This window comes from Caretta caretta, chromosome 1 (genome assembly GCF_965140235.1).
Source record: "Caretta caretta isolate rCarCar2 chromosome 1, rCarCar1.hap1, whole genome shotgun sequence".
Lineage (NCBI taxonomy): Eukaryota > Metazoa > Chordata > Testudines > Cheloniidae > Caretta > Caretta caretta.
In genome coordinates, this window is record NC_134206.1 from 232,670,485 (window position 1) to 232,686,973 (window position 16,489).

The window sequence follows — 16,489 nt, forward strand, 5'->3', positions numbered from 1 at the left end:
GCTCAATGCAGAATAAAGCTTTGTATTTAAAAGTCAGACATTTTTCAATATTTAAAATACCCCTTCCAATATATTATACGTAGTTAGTTATTTTTACAGCACATTGACATTAAAGTCAGAGGGCAGCTATATACCATGTCAATAACATAAAAGATGCAAGCAGTTTAAAATCGTATCCACTAAAAAAAGTGGTCCTAGTAATTTCAATTAAAATGAATGCAAGGATCGTTAATCCATGAAATAGATTTTACATTTGCATTAACTTGGTTTTGTATCTCTAGAACAATGCCTCTAAGCTTTTGCTGGCTATTATGGAAAGCAGGCATGACAGTGAGAATGCAGAAAGAATCCTTTTTAATATGAGACCAAGGGAACTGGTAAGAAAACTTCTGAATATTCATAAATCTTTTGGCTATACCCCACCCCCAATAAACTCTATCATCAAAATATTTTGTAAAGGATCTGTGTCTAAACTGAACAGCAACGGCTGCATATAGGGATAGAGCATATCAAGCTAGTACTAATTCTCCAAAGGTATTTTTGAAGGATCAAGCATGCATGATTTCATTCTTTATGACTTCATTATTTTTATCCGTTCCAAGCACTTTTCTGTAATTGTTTCCTAACTAAATTATCATACTCCAGTAAACTGTCTTCAAGTACATTTTGTCAGTAGCTGGGAAATTAAGCTTGTACTATTTGTGATACCACACTAAGAAAAAAAAATGCACCTCACAGGCAAAACGAAAAAGTCAAAAACATATTTTTACTTTTATCTTTGAATAGGGATAATATTTGTAATTGTCCCCCGTGAATTTCTGTTATGGTGGAAAAGCTGGGGGAGTGGCCAGTTCTATCCAATATGGACAATTTGGTGACTGGAAAAAACATGATCCCATCCTGCAGTAAGATCTGTGTGGATCTCCCCTGGTGCCTGTGCAGAGCACTTTGAGTGAGTCAGGCTCCACCCTGCCCCCATTTCCTCTCCCCTGGATCTCATTGCAGGATCAGGGCCTGTGTGAGGTACAAAGAAATTATATTTTCTGTAAACTCTCTGAGAGACCTTAAGATCCCTGACCCACCCAACATCCTGTCTCTGATTCCTACCTTCCCTTCCTCTTTGACTGCTCTTTTATACACAGCTTGCTGCTGTGTATGCACATGTTGTTGCATGCTTCCAGCCAGGAATAGGTTGCAAGTGTCCTGCATTATAAGTCCCATCAACAAGGCACTGCCTGCAGTGTCAGCAATCTTCCTTTAAACATACATTTCAAAAAGCACCCTTTCTTGAGGCCCAGGATTTGTGTTGATTTCTCACAGAAGTTTTGTTAGTGAAAAATTGTTGCCATTTTGAGCTTCACAAAATTTAGTAGAAATTAGTGGGGGGGTTTCAAAGAATTTGCTAAAACAGAGTAGATCAGTGGTTCATCTAGTCTGGTATCATGCCTCTGGCCTTGAGGCTTTGAGGATAAGACCAAATAAACCAAGTAATTGTGCAGTGTTGTACGTGGAGAGAAAAATTCCTTCCTGACCCTTGCAAAGCCATTAGTTTATCCCTTGAAGCACATGACATGATTAACTTGGGTTTTAAAAATGGAAAAGGTGAATTTCACAAGCTCTTCCACACAGTTCATTGTTAGATTTTAATCTTAATTGTAGATAACTTAATTTTTCTTAAAAAGAAAAGGAGTACTTGTGGCACCTTAGAGACTAACCAATTTATTTGGTTTATAATTTATATAAATTGGTTAGTCTCTAAGGTGCCACAAGTACTCCTTTTCTTTTTGCGAATACAGACTAACACGGCTGTTACTCTGAAACCCTTAATTTTTCTTGCACTCTCTCCCAGAAACCCATTTTTATACTGTTTTACTGGTGACTATTAGGAAAAAAAATCAATGCTTGAATTCCTGGCACTACTGAAGTCAGTGAAAGTTTTGTCATTGACTTCAGTGGGGCCAGGATTTCACCCTGTCAGTATGTAAGACATTCAGAAGGTTAAAATGCGGCCCCCCGTGAACAAAGTTTAAGAAACTAGGGGTGGAGTGGTACAAACTTCCCTCCCAACATACAGCTAGGCCGTGAGACTGTAACACAACCCCTCCAGGGCTGCTATTCCAGCCTACGGGAATAATCATTACCCCTCTGTGTAAGCATGGATTCAGTCACCCTACTCTGCCCCGTTCCCTGTGCCCCCTCCATATCAGCTTGTTAGTCATTAATGCAAAAATCCCATATGGCGCATACAGCGGGGGGTCGAGAATAATCTGCAAAACCCCCTCTTTTCCTCCCCCAAAGCCCCACAGCAGGGCTTCACTATCTGTCTAGCTAAAGTACCTATTGGGTCCCCATTACTGCAGTAGATGGAGAACCAAGGCATAGAGAATATAAAGCCGAAATCCTAAAAGGTGTTTAGGCACCGAACTCCTATTAAAATCAATGGGAGATAGGCACCTAAACACCTTTGAGGATTTGGACCTTGTCCAAGGTTACACAGGAAGCTGTGGCAGAGCAGGCAACTGAACCTAAGTCTCCTGGACCCAGGCTTGTGCTCTAGCCATGAACCATCCTTCTACACTGGTATCCAAAATCCTCCACGTCTGGATTAATTTCTCCTGAAATACACAGACTCAATTTTTGCTGTGAACTTGGCAGTTTGTCTTACAATGGCAAAGAGGAAAAACAGCAAAGCAGAGTGCAATTGGTTGAGACAAGAATAAACCGAACACCTTCTCAGACTGCTGTTCATTCAGAATGTGCTTTTCGGCGTACATCATCTTCTTGTAGGACTTCACGGGACCTGTCCAAATTTGAGCCAAGCACAGTGAGCAAATCTGAATGCAGTTCACATTTTTCATGGAATTAAAATATTTGACAGCCCTTTGATTTTATTTGTTTTAAAGGTGGACGTAATGAAGAACGCATATAATCAGGCTCTGGAATGTGATGATGATGAGGAGAATGGAGATAATATTTCACCAAAAGACGTTGGCCACAATATATACATACTGGCACATCAGGTATGTCTTTTGTTAATGTGTGTCTGAGTCCATAAAAGAGAAGTGTTAAAGGCTGCAAGATGTCATTCAATTCTACCCTAGATCTGTGTGCATTAACAATTGAAGTTTTGCCTAAGTAACGTCTGTAGGATCGAGCTTATATAGGATATCATTTTCTCTAGTGTGTCTTTGGGGCCAGGATCAAAGTGTGTATGGTTTTGCTGTGTGTGTGGGCTGTGCCCATGATGTGTGAGTACTGTTGAGATGTAAAATATAACCTAGAATGGAGCAAGTAATGTACACTCAGTTTATTTTCTTTTGTCGTTTCCTAGTCTGGGAGTCTTTGGCTCAGATCAGCATGTAAAAATAATTTATCTTAATTAAAGCATAAATTGAATCAGATTATCATCAATTAGATTTTAATTCATGTTTTATATTCTTATATGAAATGAATATTAATAAAATACTAATATTATTTTACAGCTGTTAATTTTACATTAATAGTATGGCCATATGGGAATTTTGTTCCTTTTGGGATATGCAGTTGTTGCGCAGGGCTCTCTTATCACACATCTTTTGTGCACTGTAAAGGTGATCATACAGATTTTTATTGGTACGCCAATAAAGAGAGCGAGATTTCCCTCCCCCTCCCTCTCCCCCCCGGTGGAAAAAGGAAAGACTGCAACTTTAGTAATGAAGCCCTGTAATAAAGATGGTACAGGCCAATAGTACTTGCTGTTCCCTGGTAGGAACCTTATCTTTTGTTTTTAATTATTTTTTATTAGAGCAGGTGCATGTTAAAAATGTAGAGATATGGGAGTTTCTAAATAAATTGGCAGAAAATACAAAGTTAAGCATATTCCTTAAAATGTGAGTAATATTGACTAGAAGAAGAAAAGAGGACAGGTTATAATTACACTAATAAGGTGAAAAATGTGAATTATGTTCATTTTTGTGTCTTCAACATGTTCAATGAAGGGCTCTCATTGCTATTATGTTATGGAGAGCCATGTTCTACCCTTACGCTGCCTGCAATGCCCCTAATAAAGACAATGGGAATTTTGTGGACCTTGCAGTTGCACCACCGGGAACATTTTACACCCACTTCATGCTTAGTGTGCATGGTATCAATGACTACACAAGGTTCAGGACAAAGGGGAATTAGGGCTAAAGCTATGTAAGGAAAGATTGTTGGGATACTGTTGCCCTGCCAGGAGCTATACAATCACTACTAAGAAAGCAACACCAATTCCGTATGTCTGATCCTTGGTGGGGCATTTTGGTCACATCCTGGATGTTGGCAACGATTTACAATTTATCTCCTTCATGCCCTGCAGAAGACAACGGGGATATTGGTTTGGCAGGAAAACCTATGCTTGATGTACAGATTTTACAAAACTGACTGATTTCCCTTCCTGCAGTTGGCTATCCCAATGAACACATCTATTTATTATTATATGTACAGCCATGCTGAACACCATACAGCCACATAACAGAGCATTAGACGATTAAACCATGTTGTTTAGGCCCTTCCCCCGACCCCTGTTAATGAAAAGCTGATTTTTGGCACATGAAAACAAATCTTTGACTACCAAACTCTTTCTACTGCGTCCTTTCAATTACTCTGGGCTGGGTAGGATATGAACTTTTGTCCCTCATGAGTAAGATCATTGTTGCCTAGTTCCTATCCTGTTCTCTAAACACCCGCTAATGCTGTCTTATGTATAAACAGCATACTGGTGACTGTACTCTCCGCTCTGTGTAGCTGACCTAATTTACATCATATTTCTTTGCTTTGCTCCTTGCAGTTTCATTGTTAGTTTTTTTACCATTTTCACAATTGGTATAGCTTTTCAGCTGCTTCCGTGTGGCCACCTACTTTGGCTACAGCATCTGTACCATTCTAGCAGCAGAGTCCAGATTAGAGTTCCTCTTTTTATGATCATAAACTCATGCACAGACAGTTTATTTTGGAGCACTCAGACTTTCCGTTTTTGTCGTTGCTCTTTTAAAGGCTGGAGTGGGTTCTGCATTTTGCCACCACTACATCCTTCCCTGCCCTTCCTGTGGTTGGTTTTACCAGAAGCAAAAGACTTTCTTGTAAATGTCTGACCTGCTATGCACAGAAAGATATAAATACATCACAAGAAAGGTTGAGGACTGTGTTATGGCCCCACACTGCAGAGCAAGACACAGAAGACCCCTTACTGTTAACTGTGCATCATCAAGTTGGTCAACATTTCTTCTTCTCCCCACCCTGCCCTCACATCTCTTGTCTATCATCCCTGTCCTCCTCTGCAGACCATGTGGGACCATTGTTCATGCTGGTTCCCCTCCACTGACTTCATCCCTTTCCTGGCACTACTGCTTCCCACTCTTCCTGTCCCGTGCATTGTAAGCAGAGTGGGGAACTCAAACCAGAGGAAACAGAACTGAGCCATCCCCAAGGGACCAGCATAATCTTCACTCCCATCGTACAGTGGAGTGGGGGCAGATTCCAAATGAAGCCTTTCTGTTGCCCACAGCAGTACAGAGTAATGACGCAAATGGGTGCTCGCTACTACAGGCTGGAAACCCCCCCGTTATTACCAGATGGACAGCATGCGTGATTTGTTTCACAAGAATCTACTGTGGCCAAACATTCCATTTGTTTGTGTCATGTTCAAGCTCCTTGCTCAGAGCCAAACCTTGAGTTTTTCTCAGTTACTTCTTTTTCAAGTTCCTCCAACACTCTTGGATGAATACCGTCCAGTCCTGGTGAGTTCTTGATGATCAGTGTTTGTTCCAGTACCTCCTCTTTTCACACCTCAATCAAAGGAAACCTGCATGGTGTTAATAATAATAATTTAAAATATAGATTATGCTAAATCAAGCTGACTTCTCGTTTGTGATATTAGAAAGGCTCTCAGCAAGGAGAACTCAGATGACATGCTGTGTCTGTGATGTGATGTAAATTTAGACTTTACAAAGGCTTCTGAAACAAGTAGCACATAAAAGTTTGATCTGTACACTGGCCCTTCGAAGTCTGGAATGTCAAACCAGATAGTCAATTGGTTAAATTGTGCAACAAAAATGTGACCGTGTATAGCACAAAGAAACCATCCTGATTTTCACATTATGAGAGTGATGGGTCGTCCTTCAGGATAGGTTGTAGATCCTTGATGATGCGTTGGAGAGGTTTTAATTGGGGGCTAAAGGTGATGGCTAGTGGCGTTCCTTTATTTTCTTTGTTGGGCCTGTCCTGTAGTAGGTAACTTCTGGGTACTCTTCTGGCTCTGTCAATCTGTTTCTTCACTTCAGCAGGTGGGTATTGTAGTTGTAAGAACTCTTGATAGAGATCTTGTAGGTGTTTGTCTCTGTCTGAGCGGTTGGAGCAAATGCGGTTGTATCGTAGAGCTTGGCTGTAGACAATGGATCGTGTGGTGTGGTCACTCTCACAGATCTTGGGAGACAGGCCAGTCCTTGCTTACAGACAGCCCCCCAGCCTGAAGCAAATACTCACCAGCAACCACACACCACACAACAGAATCACTAACCAGGAACCTATCCTTGCAGCACAGCCCATTGCCAGCTGTGTCCACATATCTATTCAGGGGACACCATCATAGGGCCTAATCACATCAGCCACGCTATCAGAGGCTCGTTCACCTACACATCTACCAATGTGATGTATGCCATCATGTGCCAGCAATGCCCCTCTGCCATGTACATTGGCCAAACTGGACAGTCTCTATGTAAAAGAATAAATGGACACAAATCAGATGTCAAGAATTATAACATTCAAAAGCCAGTTGGAGAACAGTTCAGTCTCTTTGGTCACTCGATTACAGACCTAAAGGTGGCAATTCTTCAACAAAAAAACTTCAAAAACAGACTCCAACGAGAGACTGCTAAATTGGAATTAATTTGCAAACTGGATACAATTAACTTAGGTTTGAAGAAAGACTGGGAGTGGATGGGTCATTACACAAAGTAAAACTATTCTCCCCCCGCCCCCCAGCTGTTCCGCAGATGTTCTTGTCAACTGCTGGAAATGGCCCACCTTGATTATCACTACAAAAGGTCCCCCCCTCCCCCCCCACTCTCCTGCAGGTAATAGCTCACCTTACCTGATCACTCTCATTACAGTGTGTATGGTAACATCCATTGTTTCATATTCTCTGTGTATATAAAATCTCCCCACTGTTTTTTCCACTGAATGCATCCGACTAAGTGAGCTGTAGCTCACGAAAGCTTATGCTCAAGTTAATTTGTTAGTCTCTAAGGCGCCACAAGTCCTCCTTTTCTTTTTGCGGATACAGACAAACACGGCTGCTACTCTGAATTCAATTAAAGTGGGCTATTATCAACAGGAGGAAAAATCACTTTTGTACTGGTAATCAAGGTTGCCCATTTCAAAGAGTTAACATGAAGGTGTGAGTAACAGTAGGGGGAAATTAGCATGGGGAAATTAGTTTTTAGTTTTTGTAGTGCCCACTCTGAAACCTGTAATTTATTTGTTAGTGTATTTCAAGAGGTTGACAAAGATCACTTGACCTTCAGGGGTAAGGGTATGCGGGGAGTGGGGAGAACCAGATTTTCTTTGTTTTAGATTATAATAAAATTTTCAATGCCTCATGACCCCCCACATTCCCTGTTGCATTTCATGACACCCTTTTGGGTCACACTCAATGGTTAAGAAACACTGATGTAGGGTATCATCCCTCTCAAGATCATGCCTTGAGACTTCTGATCCAGCAAAGTATTTAAGCAAATGCTTAATTTTAAGCCCATGCTTGAGTGCTTTGCTGAATTGGGGCCAGAGAGAGAATAATTATGAAACGCCACAATGCCCTTTTTGAGCAGATTATAGCTTCCTAGAAAACAGAAGATTTTTTATAAGCTTAAATTAAAAGTTTAGTTAAATACCAAGGGAGTGCCAGAAGTATTTATGTAAATACTACGATCTCCTGATGGTACCGAGATCTGATGAAAGGATGGTTTCCTCCCACCCCGTGTGGTTAGAAGAAATTAACGCTGCTTGATATCAGTGCAGGTATGCTGCATAAACGAACATCGGCTTGAACCAAACGATCTCCTGATAGCCTGGCACAGTTGGAAGTTCCCTTTCATTGATAAATTCTTAAAATAAACAAAAGTAAAACTAAACATACAGTAGCAATTTGAGTTAATGGGTAACTCATACACATTCCCATCTGGTGCTAATTATCAATGGAGTGAGGGAAACAAGTAATTCAGCCTTGTACATTTGAATTGCTAAAATATATTAGCAGTAGAATAAAGATTCGTTGATCAAACGTAGCATGAAATATCTAATCTCCTCATTGCCATGTTTACTATGTGTAATGGTAGATTAATAGGTATATGCATAAAGAATATTTGTTAAATAGACAATTGATGGCCTGCATTTATACTTTGGGAATAATAGTACCCTACAGTCTATTTAATAAAAATAAAAATAAGATTGGTTTGATAATGAGACCTTTATTAAGGAAAAGTTTCAAGTAGTTGTTGAAATTCTGGTTACCCACATAGTTAAAAATATAAGCAGTGCACGGCCATATAAGGGCTTGTTCTATGACTATCTACTTAAACATATTAAACTGTGAAATTTCCTCCAATATCTCTGAGCATAGCAGGGGCAGAGACCATCCTTTGTTCTGTGTTTGTACAGTGCCTGACACAACAGAGTTCTGGTCCACGACTGGGGCTCCTAACTACAGCAGTACAAATAATAATAATTCTGGAAATATTTAGGAATCACATTTGTCTTTTATAGCATATTCTTTTTGAGGGCTTCAAAGCACTTTAAAACATTAACTGCCTACATTTTCCCAACAACCCTGTGAAGTAGGATGCAAAAGAGATGAAGGCAACAAGTCATTGGTCGTTATGGGAAAAGAAGCCAGGTTGCCTGATTTCTAATCCTTTGCACTAGCTGGTCCGCTTCTCATGCTAACTCAGTACCACCTACTATACTAATGAGGAGGAATTGGCATTGAATACATCAGAAAGGCATCATTGCTCGTATCTTACCATTCCTTAAAGGAGACTGTTAAGCCTATTTTTAAATATGTACTTTCCTGTGCTGCTAATAATATAGATTGTTAAAGCTGGGAGAACTTTAGTCATATGACTGGCTGTTTGTGCGTGGGGGAAGGTGGTACTGATTTTTACTGGGGGGAGTTATTTTTGGTTTGAGGGTGTAGAGCAGCTGTTGGCTTTCTTTCAGTTGGTAACACTTTTGAATTTTGGCAAAGGTACGTATAGCTCTGGATAGGCTCTTTCTTGTATATGTTATATACATGTAAATAAATAAAAAGAAACGTATTGAATAGAGACAAATATAATTTTGTGTCAGGGCAAAGGAGAGTCACAAGTAGGAGATTGAAGTGATGGAGCTAAACAGGCTTTCCATGATTCAATGGCTGTGGAAGCTAAGGGGCATTTCTGTAGTTGTGTACAACCAGATCCAAGGTAAGATCACTCAGTGCATCTTGGCCTTTGGCATAGGAATCCAGGGTTTCTGAATTGACTATGCAGGCAGCAGTAGACAACAGAGCAGTGTTCCTCAGGAAGGAAGTGTGACCGGAATCAGGAGTACATTTGTGGTGAAATTGACTGACTGGGCTGAAAAGAAATGCTACTGAAGAAGAAGTGGGTTACTTAATGAAGCATTTAAAAGAACCCACAAGAAGACAAAACAAGGAAATAGAGTGTGAGAAGGGCTGTAATTCTCGCAGTAAGGGTCTCCATTAACTGTGTGACACATGAACACCAGGTGATTCCAAGGAAAAGGTGTGGGTGGGAGCCATGGGAGAGAGCAATGTCTTTTCCCCTCTCCTCACTAGTGTGTCAACGTTTCCTCCGTACCATCTGCCGCATAAGTAAAGCACTACTGAGGTTCACTATGCTCCAGAGGTTTCCAGCTGTGAGGAACAGCCTTAAATTCCAGCAAGAACCCCTTGGTTCACGGTACATCTACGCAGCCCGTGGCGGTGAGCCTCCCAGCCCAGGTCGACGGACTTAGGCTCACAGACCTCGTACTACTGCGCTAAAAACAATTGTGTAGATGTTGCAGCTTGGGCTGGAGCTTGGGTTCTGACACCTAGAGAAGGGGGATGGGCTTCAGAGCCTGAGCCCCAGGCTGAGCTCAGCTTCAGAGTGCTGTCTACACATCTGTTTTTAGTGTGGTAGCACAAGCCCAAGTCTTGGGAGGCTCGATTGTGTGGGCTGTGTAGACAGACCCATGGAGTCTGGCAGTGAAGAGTGCTCATAGAATATCACGGTTGGAAGGGACCTCAGGGGGTCATCTAGTCCAACCCCCTGCTCAAAGCAGGATCAACCCCAACTAAATCATCCCAGCCAGGGCTTTGTCATGTCACATGAGACATACTGTGTTAAAAGTGACCCATGAACTACTTAACATTTTTTTGATCATTTGATTTTTTTTAAAATAAATCTGTGGCTAATTTACTCTAAAATGTATCTGATATATATGGGAGTAGGAACTCCAGAAATAAGGCACAAGTACAAAGTGACTGATCTGCAGGTGGTGTAAATGAAGCTACCCTGATTTACAATAGGTGAGGATCTGACCCTTTTAATCTATAGGTAGCGCCAATTTTTGTACAGCCAACTATTTCCACATTTTGCAGCACGGTGTGAGGGTTCTCAAGACATTTAATGGGAGTGTCTCCTCCCAAACAGCTGTTTGTGCATAAAGAAAAGCATTGTACATACTTACAGGAGCATCGCTAAGTTTTTAGTTCAGCGTATGATCCAGTGGAGATGGCACTGGACTGGGAATGAGAAGATGTGGGTTTAGGTCCTGGCTCCAGCCCAGACTTTCTTGTGATTTTGGCCAAGTCACTGCACCTGTTTCCCCTCCCACCCTTGATCTGCCTTATCTATTTAGCATGTAAGCTCTTTGGAACAAGGATAGTCTTTCATTGCACGTTTTTGCAGCGCCTAGGAGAGCAGGGCCCTGATCTTGGTTGAGACAAATAATGAGGAATCTTAGAAGCCCACCAGTCCTGCGGGATGAATTCCATAGAGTAACCCTGAGTTCCTTTGAAAAAGTCACTCTCTTCCTGCAAGGCAAGTGGAATTTAAGGCTTCAGCACTATACTTTTAGTGGGCGTTTTCTGCTAGGAAGGAAATCTGCAAGCCTCAGCAAAGCATTAGCTGATCACATTGCCAAGGCAAGGAGCTAATGGGGACCTGCCCCAGGAACCGTGACTGTCAGGGGACTTGTATCCTGGCCTGCCAGACCTGAAACTTCTTGTGAAACTTTTATATTCCGCATGTTGTTTTGTAGTTCTCGTCCTGATGAGACAGTCTATGGCATCAAAATGACACTGGCTAATTAAATGTCAGCAGAATCAGAAGCTGTTGCAAGGCTTTTACACTCAGATTGCCAAGATTGAAACAGAAATCCAGGAGGCACATCACCCTCCCTGCAGCTCGTTAGGAGGGTATTTATCTCTACCTTCAACCAGCTCCAGTGTATAGATCCAGTATGGAGACTGCCACAGGGCCTTGACACTAATGAGCCCCTGAAAGTTAAACAAACGTCTGAGGCTGCCAATCCTTGGCAACTTGTTCTGCAACTTTTTCTTTTCCTATTTTTTTGCCATTGGCTTCCAGCTATTACCCCATCATTTAAGAGCCAACTCCAAAATGGAATTGAATAACATGGGTCCTAGTGCCTCTGAGGAGTCCCACTGACTTCAGTGAAGCTCCTTGGGGTTGGAAGTGGCCATGCTTGGAGGATCCCACTAATAGGCTTTGGTCCAATGGGTGTTGCTTACTTTCATTTCCCTCAAAATTTTTAATAAGGTCAAATGTTATCAGCTGATATCACTCCTCTGTTTGGGGACTGTATATTGCATTAACATGGAGGTAGACATGATTAACTGGACAGGAGTTTCCTACCTCTAACTTCAGTTATCCTGTGTCCATATTATTTATGGTTTTTAAGATCTCTGTATCTGGGAAATACAATTTATTGTAGAATAGGGGCCCATAAGGCATACTAGAGGGAATACCACGAGTATTAATGTGTGGTTCTGCTCTGAAAAGTGGCTGTGTAAGATGCTACTCTCTTCTTCGAGAGACTTGCTGCTCACTGTATGTATCCACCGTCCTATCCGCTCACCTCAGTGACAAAAGTATAGTTACTACTTTTTTAGGAGAAGGAGCTGGATTTTCTTCTGACTCCCATTTCACTAGCAGAATTTTTAGCTGAGTTCCTACTGCAGGGCCAGTTCCTTTTTCGGCCAGATTCTCAGCTGGCGTAAATTGGAATAAATAAATAAAAAGTCAAAAGAGCTACACTGATTTGTACCAGCTGAAAATTTGTCCCATTGCCTTCATGTTCTGCTCTCGGTTACACTGGTGTTTTCCATTGACACCATACGGTCAGTAACAGTGTAATGAAGGGCAGCACTTACCCTGCAGAATCCTCATTACTGATGGCGATATATGAAGCAGAAAGAACACGACTCAGTTTTCAGGCTGAGTTTGCAGAGGTGAGAATTATAGGGAGAAAAATCATTCTACCTGTAAACTGAACAAATCTGATCTAGAAGTCTTTGAGAGAGATTAAATGTGGAATCCCACAGTGCCGTTTTTACACTCACTTTTCAAAGTGGACTGCACTTTGTCACCATAAACCACAGTGCCTAATATTGTCTGCACAGAAATATATGTAATATACCACTGACATTGTTTATATTGCAGCAGAGGCACCCTGATTAATAGATATATACATGATATTGAATTGTAACCATACTACCATAGACAAAGTCTTACATCCGAGGCTGAGCTGGGACTGATGCGTTACAGGTGATCTGCAAAGGACTTGCATAAAATGGGGTTATTCCCCTTTCGTGAGGAGTGTGATCATGTTGAAATTTCCAGCTAGCAAATTCTGGTATAACAGCTGGCTACGTTTTCTTTACATCAAGAATAAGATGGAAGATTACTTAGGACACCAGTAGTATCTCAGGGTGGAAACAGACACTTAATTATGGTGGCTCTTGCTTTCATGCATAGGGTTGTACAAACTGGGGTCCAGTTTTCCCACCTGGTGTATGGCTAGTGACATTAGGATGATTTTTCCTCTGGATCACCTGCTGGATCACATCCCACGTCATTCATAGAATCATAGAATATCAGGGTTGGAAGGGACCTCAGGAGGTCATCTAGTCCAACCCCCTGCTCAAAGCAGGACCAAACCCCAACTAAATCATCCCAGCCAGGGCTTTGTCAAGCCTGACTTTAAAAACCTCTAAGGAAGGAGATTTCACCACCCTCCTAGTGAAAAAGCTTTTCCTAATAGCCAACCTAAACCTCCCCCACTGCAACTTGAGACCATTACTCCTTGTTCTGTCATCTGCTACCACTAGAACAGTCTAGATCCATCCTCTTTGGAACACCCTTTCAGGTAGTTTAAAGCAGCTATCAAATCCCCCCTCATTCTTCTCTTCTGTAGACTAAATAATCCCCGTTCCCTCAGCCTCTCCTCATAAGTCAGTTCTCCAGCCCCCTAATCATTTTTGTTGCCCCCCGCTGGACTCTGTCTAATTTTTCCACATCCTTCTTGTAGTGTGAGGCCCAAAACTGGACACAGTACTCCAGATGAGGCCTGGATAGAGGGGAATGATCACGTCCCTCAATCTGCTGGCAATGCTCCTACTTATACAGCCCAAAATGCCGTTAGCCTTCTTGGTAACAAGGGCACACAGTTGACTCATATCCAGCTTCTTGTCCACTGTAACCCCTAGGTCCTTTTCTGCAGAACTGCTGCCTAGCCACTCGGTTCCTAGTCAGTAGCAGTGCAATCATTGATTTGTTGTGATTGCCAAGGATGAGCATCAGTTGCTCACCAGTCTCTTCTTTCTATGTTTCTATCTGTTGATCATCATTTAATTGCTGGCTAACACCAATAGCTCATATCTGATGAGTAGGACTAAGAAGTGTCTGTCTAGGATGAAGGTTGCACCCCCACTACTCACTTTCCTTTGCTTTCTTAGCATATGCTGCTAATTCATAGGTGGCTGGTGCAAATATTGTCCAGACGACTGCAGTAAAGAGGTGGGATTTGGAAAGGAAATATCATCACATTTTGTTTTGCCTACTCCTCTCCCCATTGCCAAGCCCTGAAAACAGCTATTCTGTTTTTTGTTCTGTTAAGTGGATGGATGAGGCAAAAGTCTAGCAGCACTATTTAAAATGGTGGGAAGGCTGTGCCATACTGGCTGCTGGAAGAAGCATCTCGTCTGATCTCCTGCTCCTTTCTTTCATGTGGTCAGCCCTCCACTCCTGCCTCACCTCCCAGTATGTGCCTAACAGTCCCCACTGGTGAACAGAAAAAGGTGATTGAGTTTGGACAGTTGTGAATTCTCTTTGCAGGGCTCAGCTGCCTGTTCTCCACTTTAATCCAATTTATCTTTGGGCAAGAGAACTTTTTGTCACAAAATAATTTTCTGTGCTTTGAGAAATACCTGTTAAAGAGGTTGGGATACTAGCAGGATTGGCCGTATAATTTGGAGGACCCGAACAAGAGCATGGTCCCAAGCAGGAGATATCGTGTCACAAGTTGCACTTGTCTTTCTGGCAGAGCAGGGGAGGTTGTCTGGCAGTATCCTTTTTCCTCTGCTTCCAGTCCCACGGCTGGAGAATAAGGCAGGGCCATCCGAAGACTTCAAGGGGATGTGGGGCCCCCAAAAGAGCAAGGTAGTAAGCAGCTGCCTACTTTGCTTGTGTGGATATGTAACTTGCTTTTTTTAGACTCTATTTGTTAGACAGCTGTAGATAGAAAGATTGCAGACAAGTGTTATTTCCCATTCTACTTCTGCTCAGAATAAGAAACCAAAAAGAGGAACATGCTTTCAAGCAATAGAATTGAGAGCTCCTGGAAGGGAGATGCTTTCTTTTCTCCAGTTTTTATATTGTCCTGGTGGCCTTCATGAGGAGGAGAGAAGCTCTTCCACTCTGCAGACTGGGGATCCTGTGGGTGGGAACCTACCTGCTGCAGCTCTGCTTGGAGTGGGCACTGCTTTCTGCTGGCTGGATGCTGCGCAGTGTGCTGGCCTTTCAGATGAGCCCATAGTGTTCACTTATTCTGGGCACTTTGGTTTCTTGGCCTCTCATAGAAGTTGCAAGTGATTGTAATCTTTCCCCTTGCAGTGGCTGTGAAATAGACCCCCACTGGTAAGGAGGGGATCTTCCCAGTTCTGTCTCCACTCCTCTTTGTCCTCCACCTCCCCATATTCATTCTTTGCTCCTCCTTCATCTCCTAGGTCTTTCCCTCTTGCATCCCATCCACCTCCTTCACTCACATAGTTCACAGAGGTTAGTCTAAGAAGGCTGCTATGCTACGGCCTGATACTTGCACTTCCTCCCCAAGTGAATTTTGTTTTGTCATGAAACAAATTTTAGTTACGGGCCTGAAAATAGTTTCACACAAATGTTGCTAGCTAAAGGGGCAATGAATAAGACAATTTGCAGTTGGGTTTCTAATTCACTGAAGTATGTGGAAATAATTTTTCCTGCTCTTCATGCTGCTCTCATCAGGCATAAAAGAAGCAGAGGAAACATTACTTCAAAATGCTCAGAGAGTTACAAACATTATAACAAGAATAATTTGTACTTAACTACAGTAGTCTCTTGCATGTGAGAATGTTAGTGTTTCACAGGCTTTAATTCTTCCTACCTTGTAAGCTAGATAATTTATTCCCATGTTACAAATGTAGAAACGGAGGCCCAAAGTGGTTAGGTGATTTGTCAGAGGTTACACAAGAAGTCTGGGAAAGTCAGTCGTTGATAATCCAAGGAGCCTGGACTTCCAGTGCCTGGCTGATACCACAAGCTGCCAGGGAAAGATTGGCTCTGAACTCTTTCAGCTACTATATATTGTATAATCATCTGAATGAAAATCTCTTAATACTTGATTCTAGGGTCTCCCTTTGCTCAATCCCGGCTGTTCCCAGTGTTTGTTAAGACTATTTGCTTTGGGTAAAGTGCAAAGGTGCTGCTCTCTGAAATTGTAAAGACTCTTGGAAAGGAGGCTGTTCTGTGCATTGGCAAAAGCTCTGTTCAATTCTGATTGGAACATGGGGAGTTGAGAAGTTGTCATTACTGTTATCAGAGCCAGCTGGAATAAAAAATTCTGCTTACTTATGTGTAAGGTGATATTTCAGTTTTTCTTTCTTTCTTCACTAATGGCTCTGTCTTTTCTGTCCCATGTACAATGAATTGGCCTATGAGCACCCCTGTGCTCCCATGTCCCATCACCTTGTGCCTCATTTTCTCTCTCCTGTCTCTTTCTGTTTCCTTCTCACCTTGTTTTCCACTCTTTTTTTGTTTTGTAGTCCTTTTTGTCTCTCTGGTTACTTTCCCATTGGCTCTTCTTCCTCATTCTGTCTCTCAGCAGAAAGCTACATCTTCCTTGGGTTGGCAGGAGGAACCATCAATGTTGATGC

General features: G+C 42.0%; 1 protein-coding gene across 4 annotated transcripts in view; it reads left to right on the forward strand.

Annotated features, from left to right (window-relative positions):
• ITPR2 (inositol 1,4,5-trisphosphate receptor type 2) overlaps positions 1-16,489 on the forward strand; it is a 401,023-nt gene that overhangs the window by 263,405 nt on the left and 121,129 nt on the right. For all 4 annotated transcript variants that reach the window (XM_075121545.1, XM_048825997.2, XM_075121548.1 and 1 more), the window contains exons 44-45: positions 282-377; positions 2,904-3,020. In XM_075121545.1, the coding sequence (XP_074977646.1) occupies positions 282-377; positions 2,904-3,020 (213 nt within the window). The remainder of the gene's footprint in view (positions 1-281; positions 378-2,903; positions 3,021-16,489) is intronic.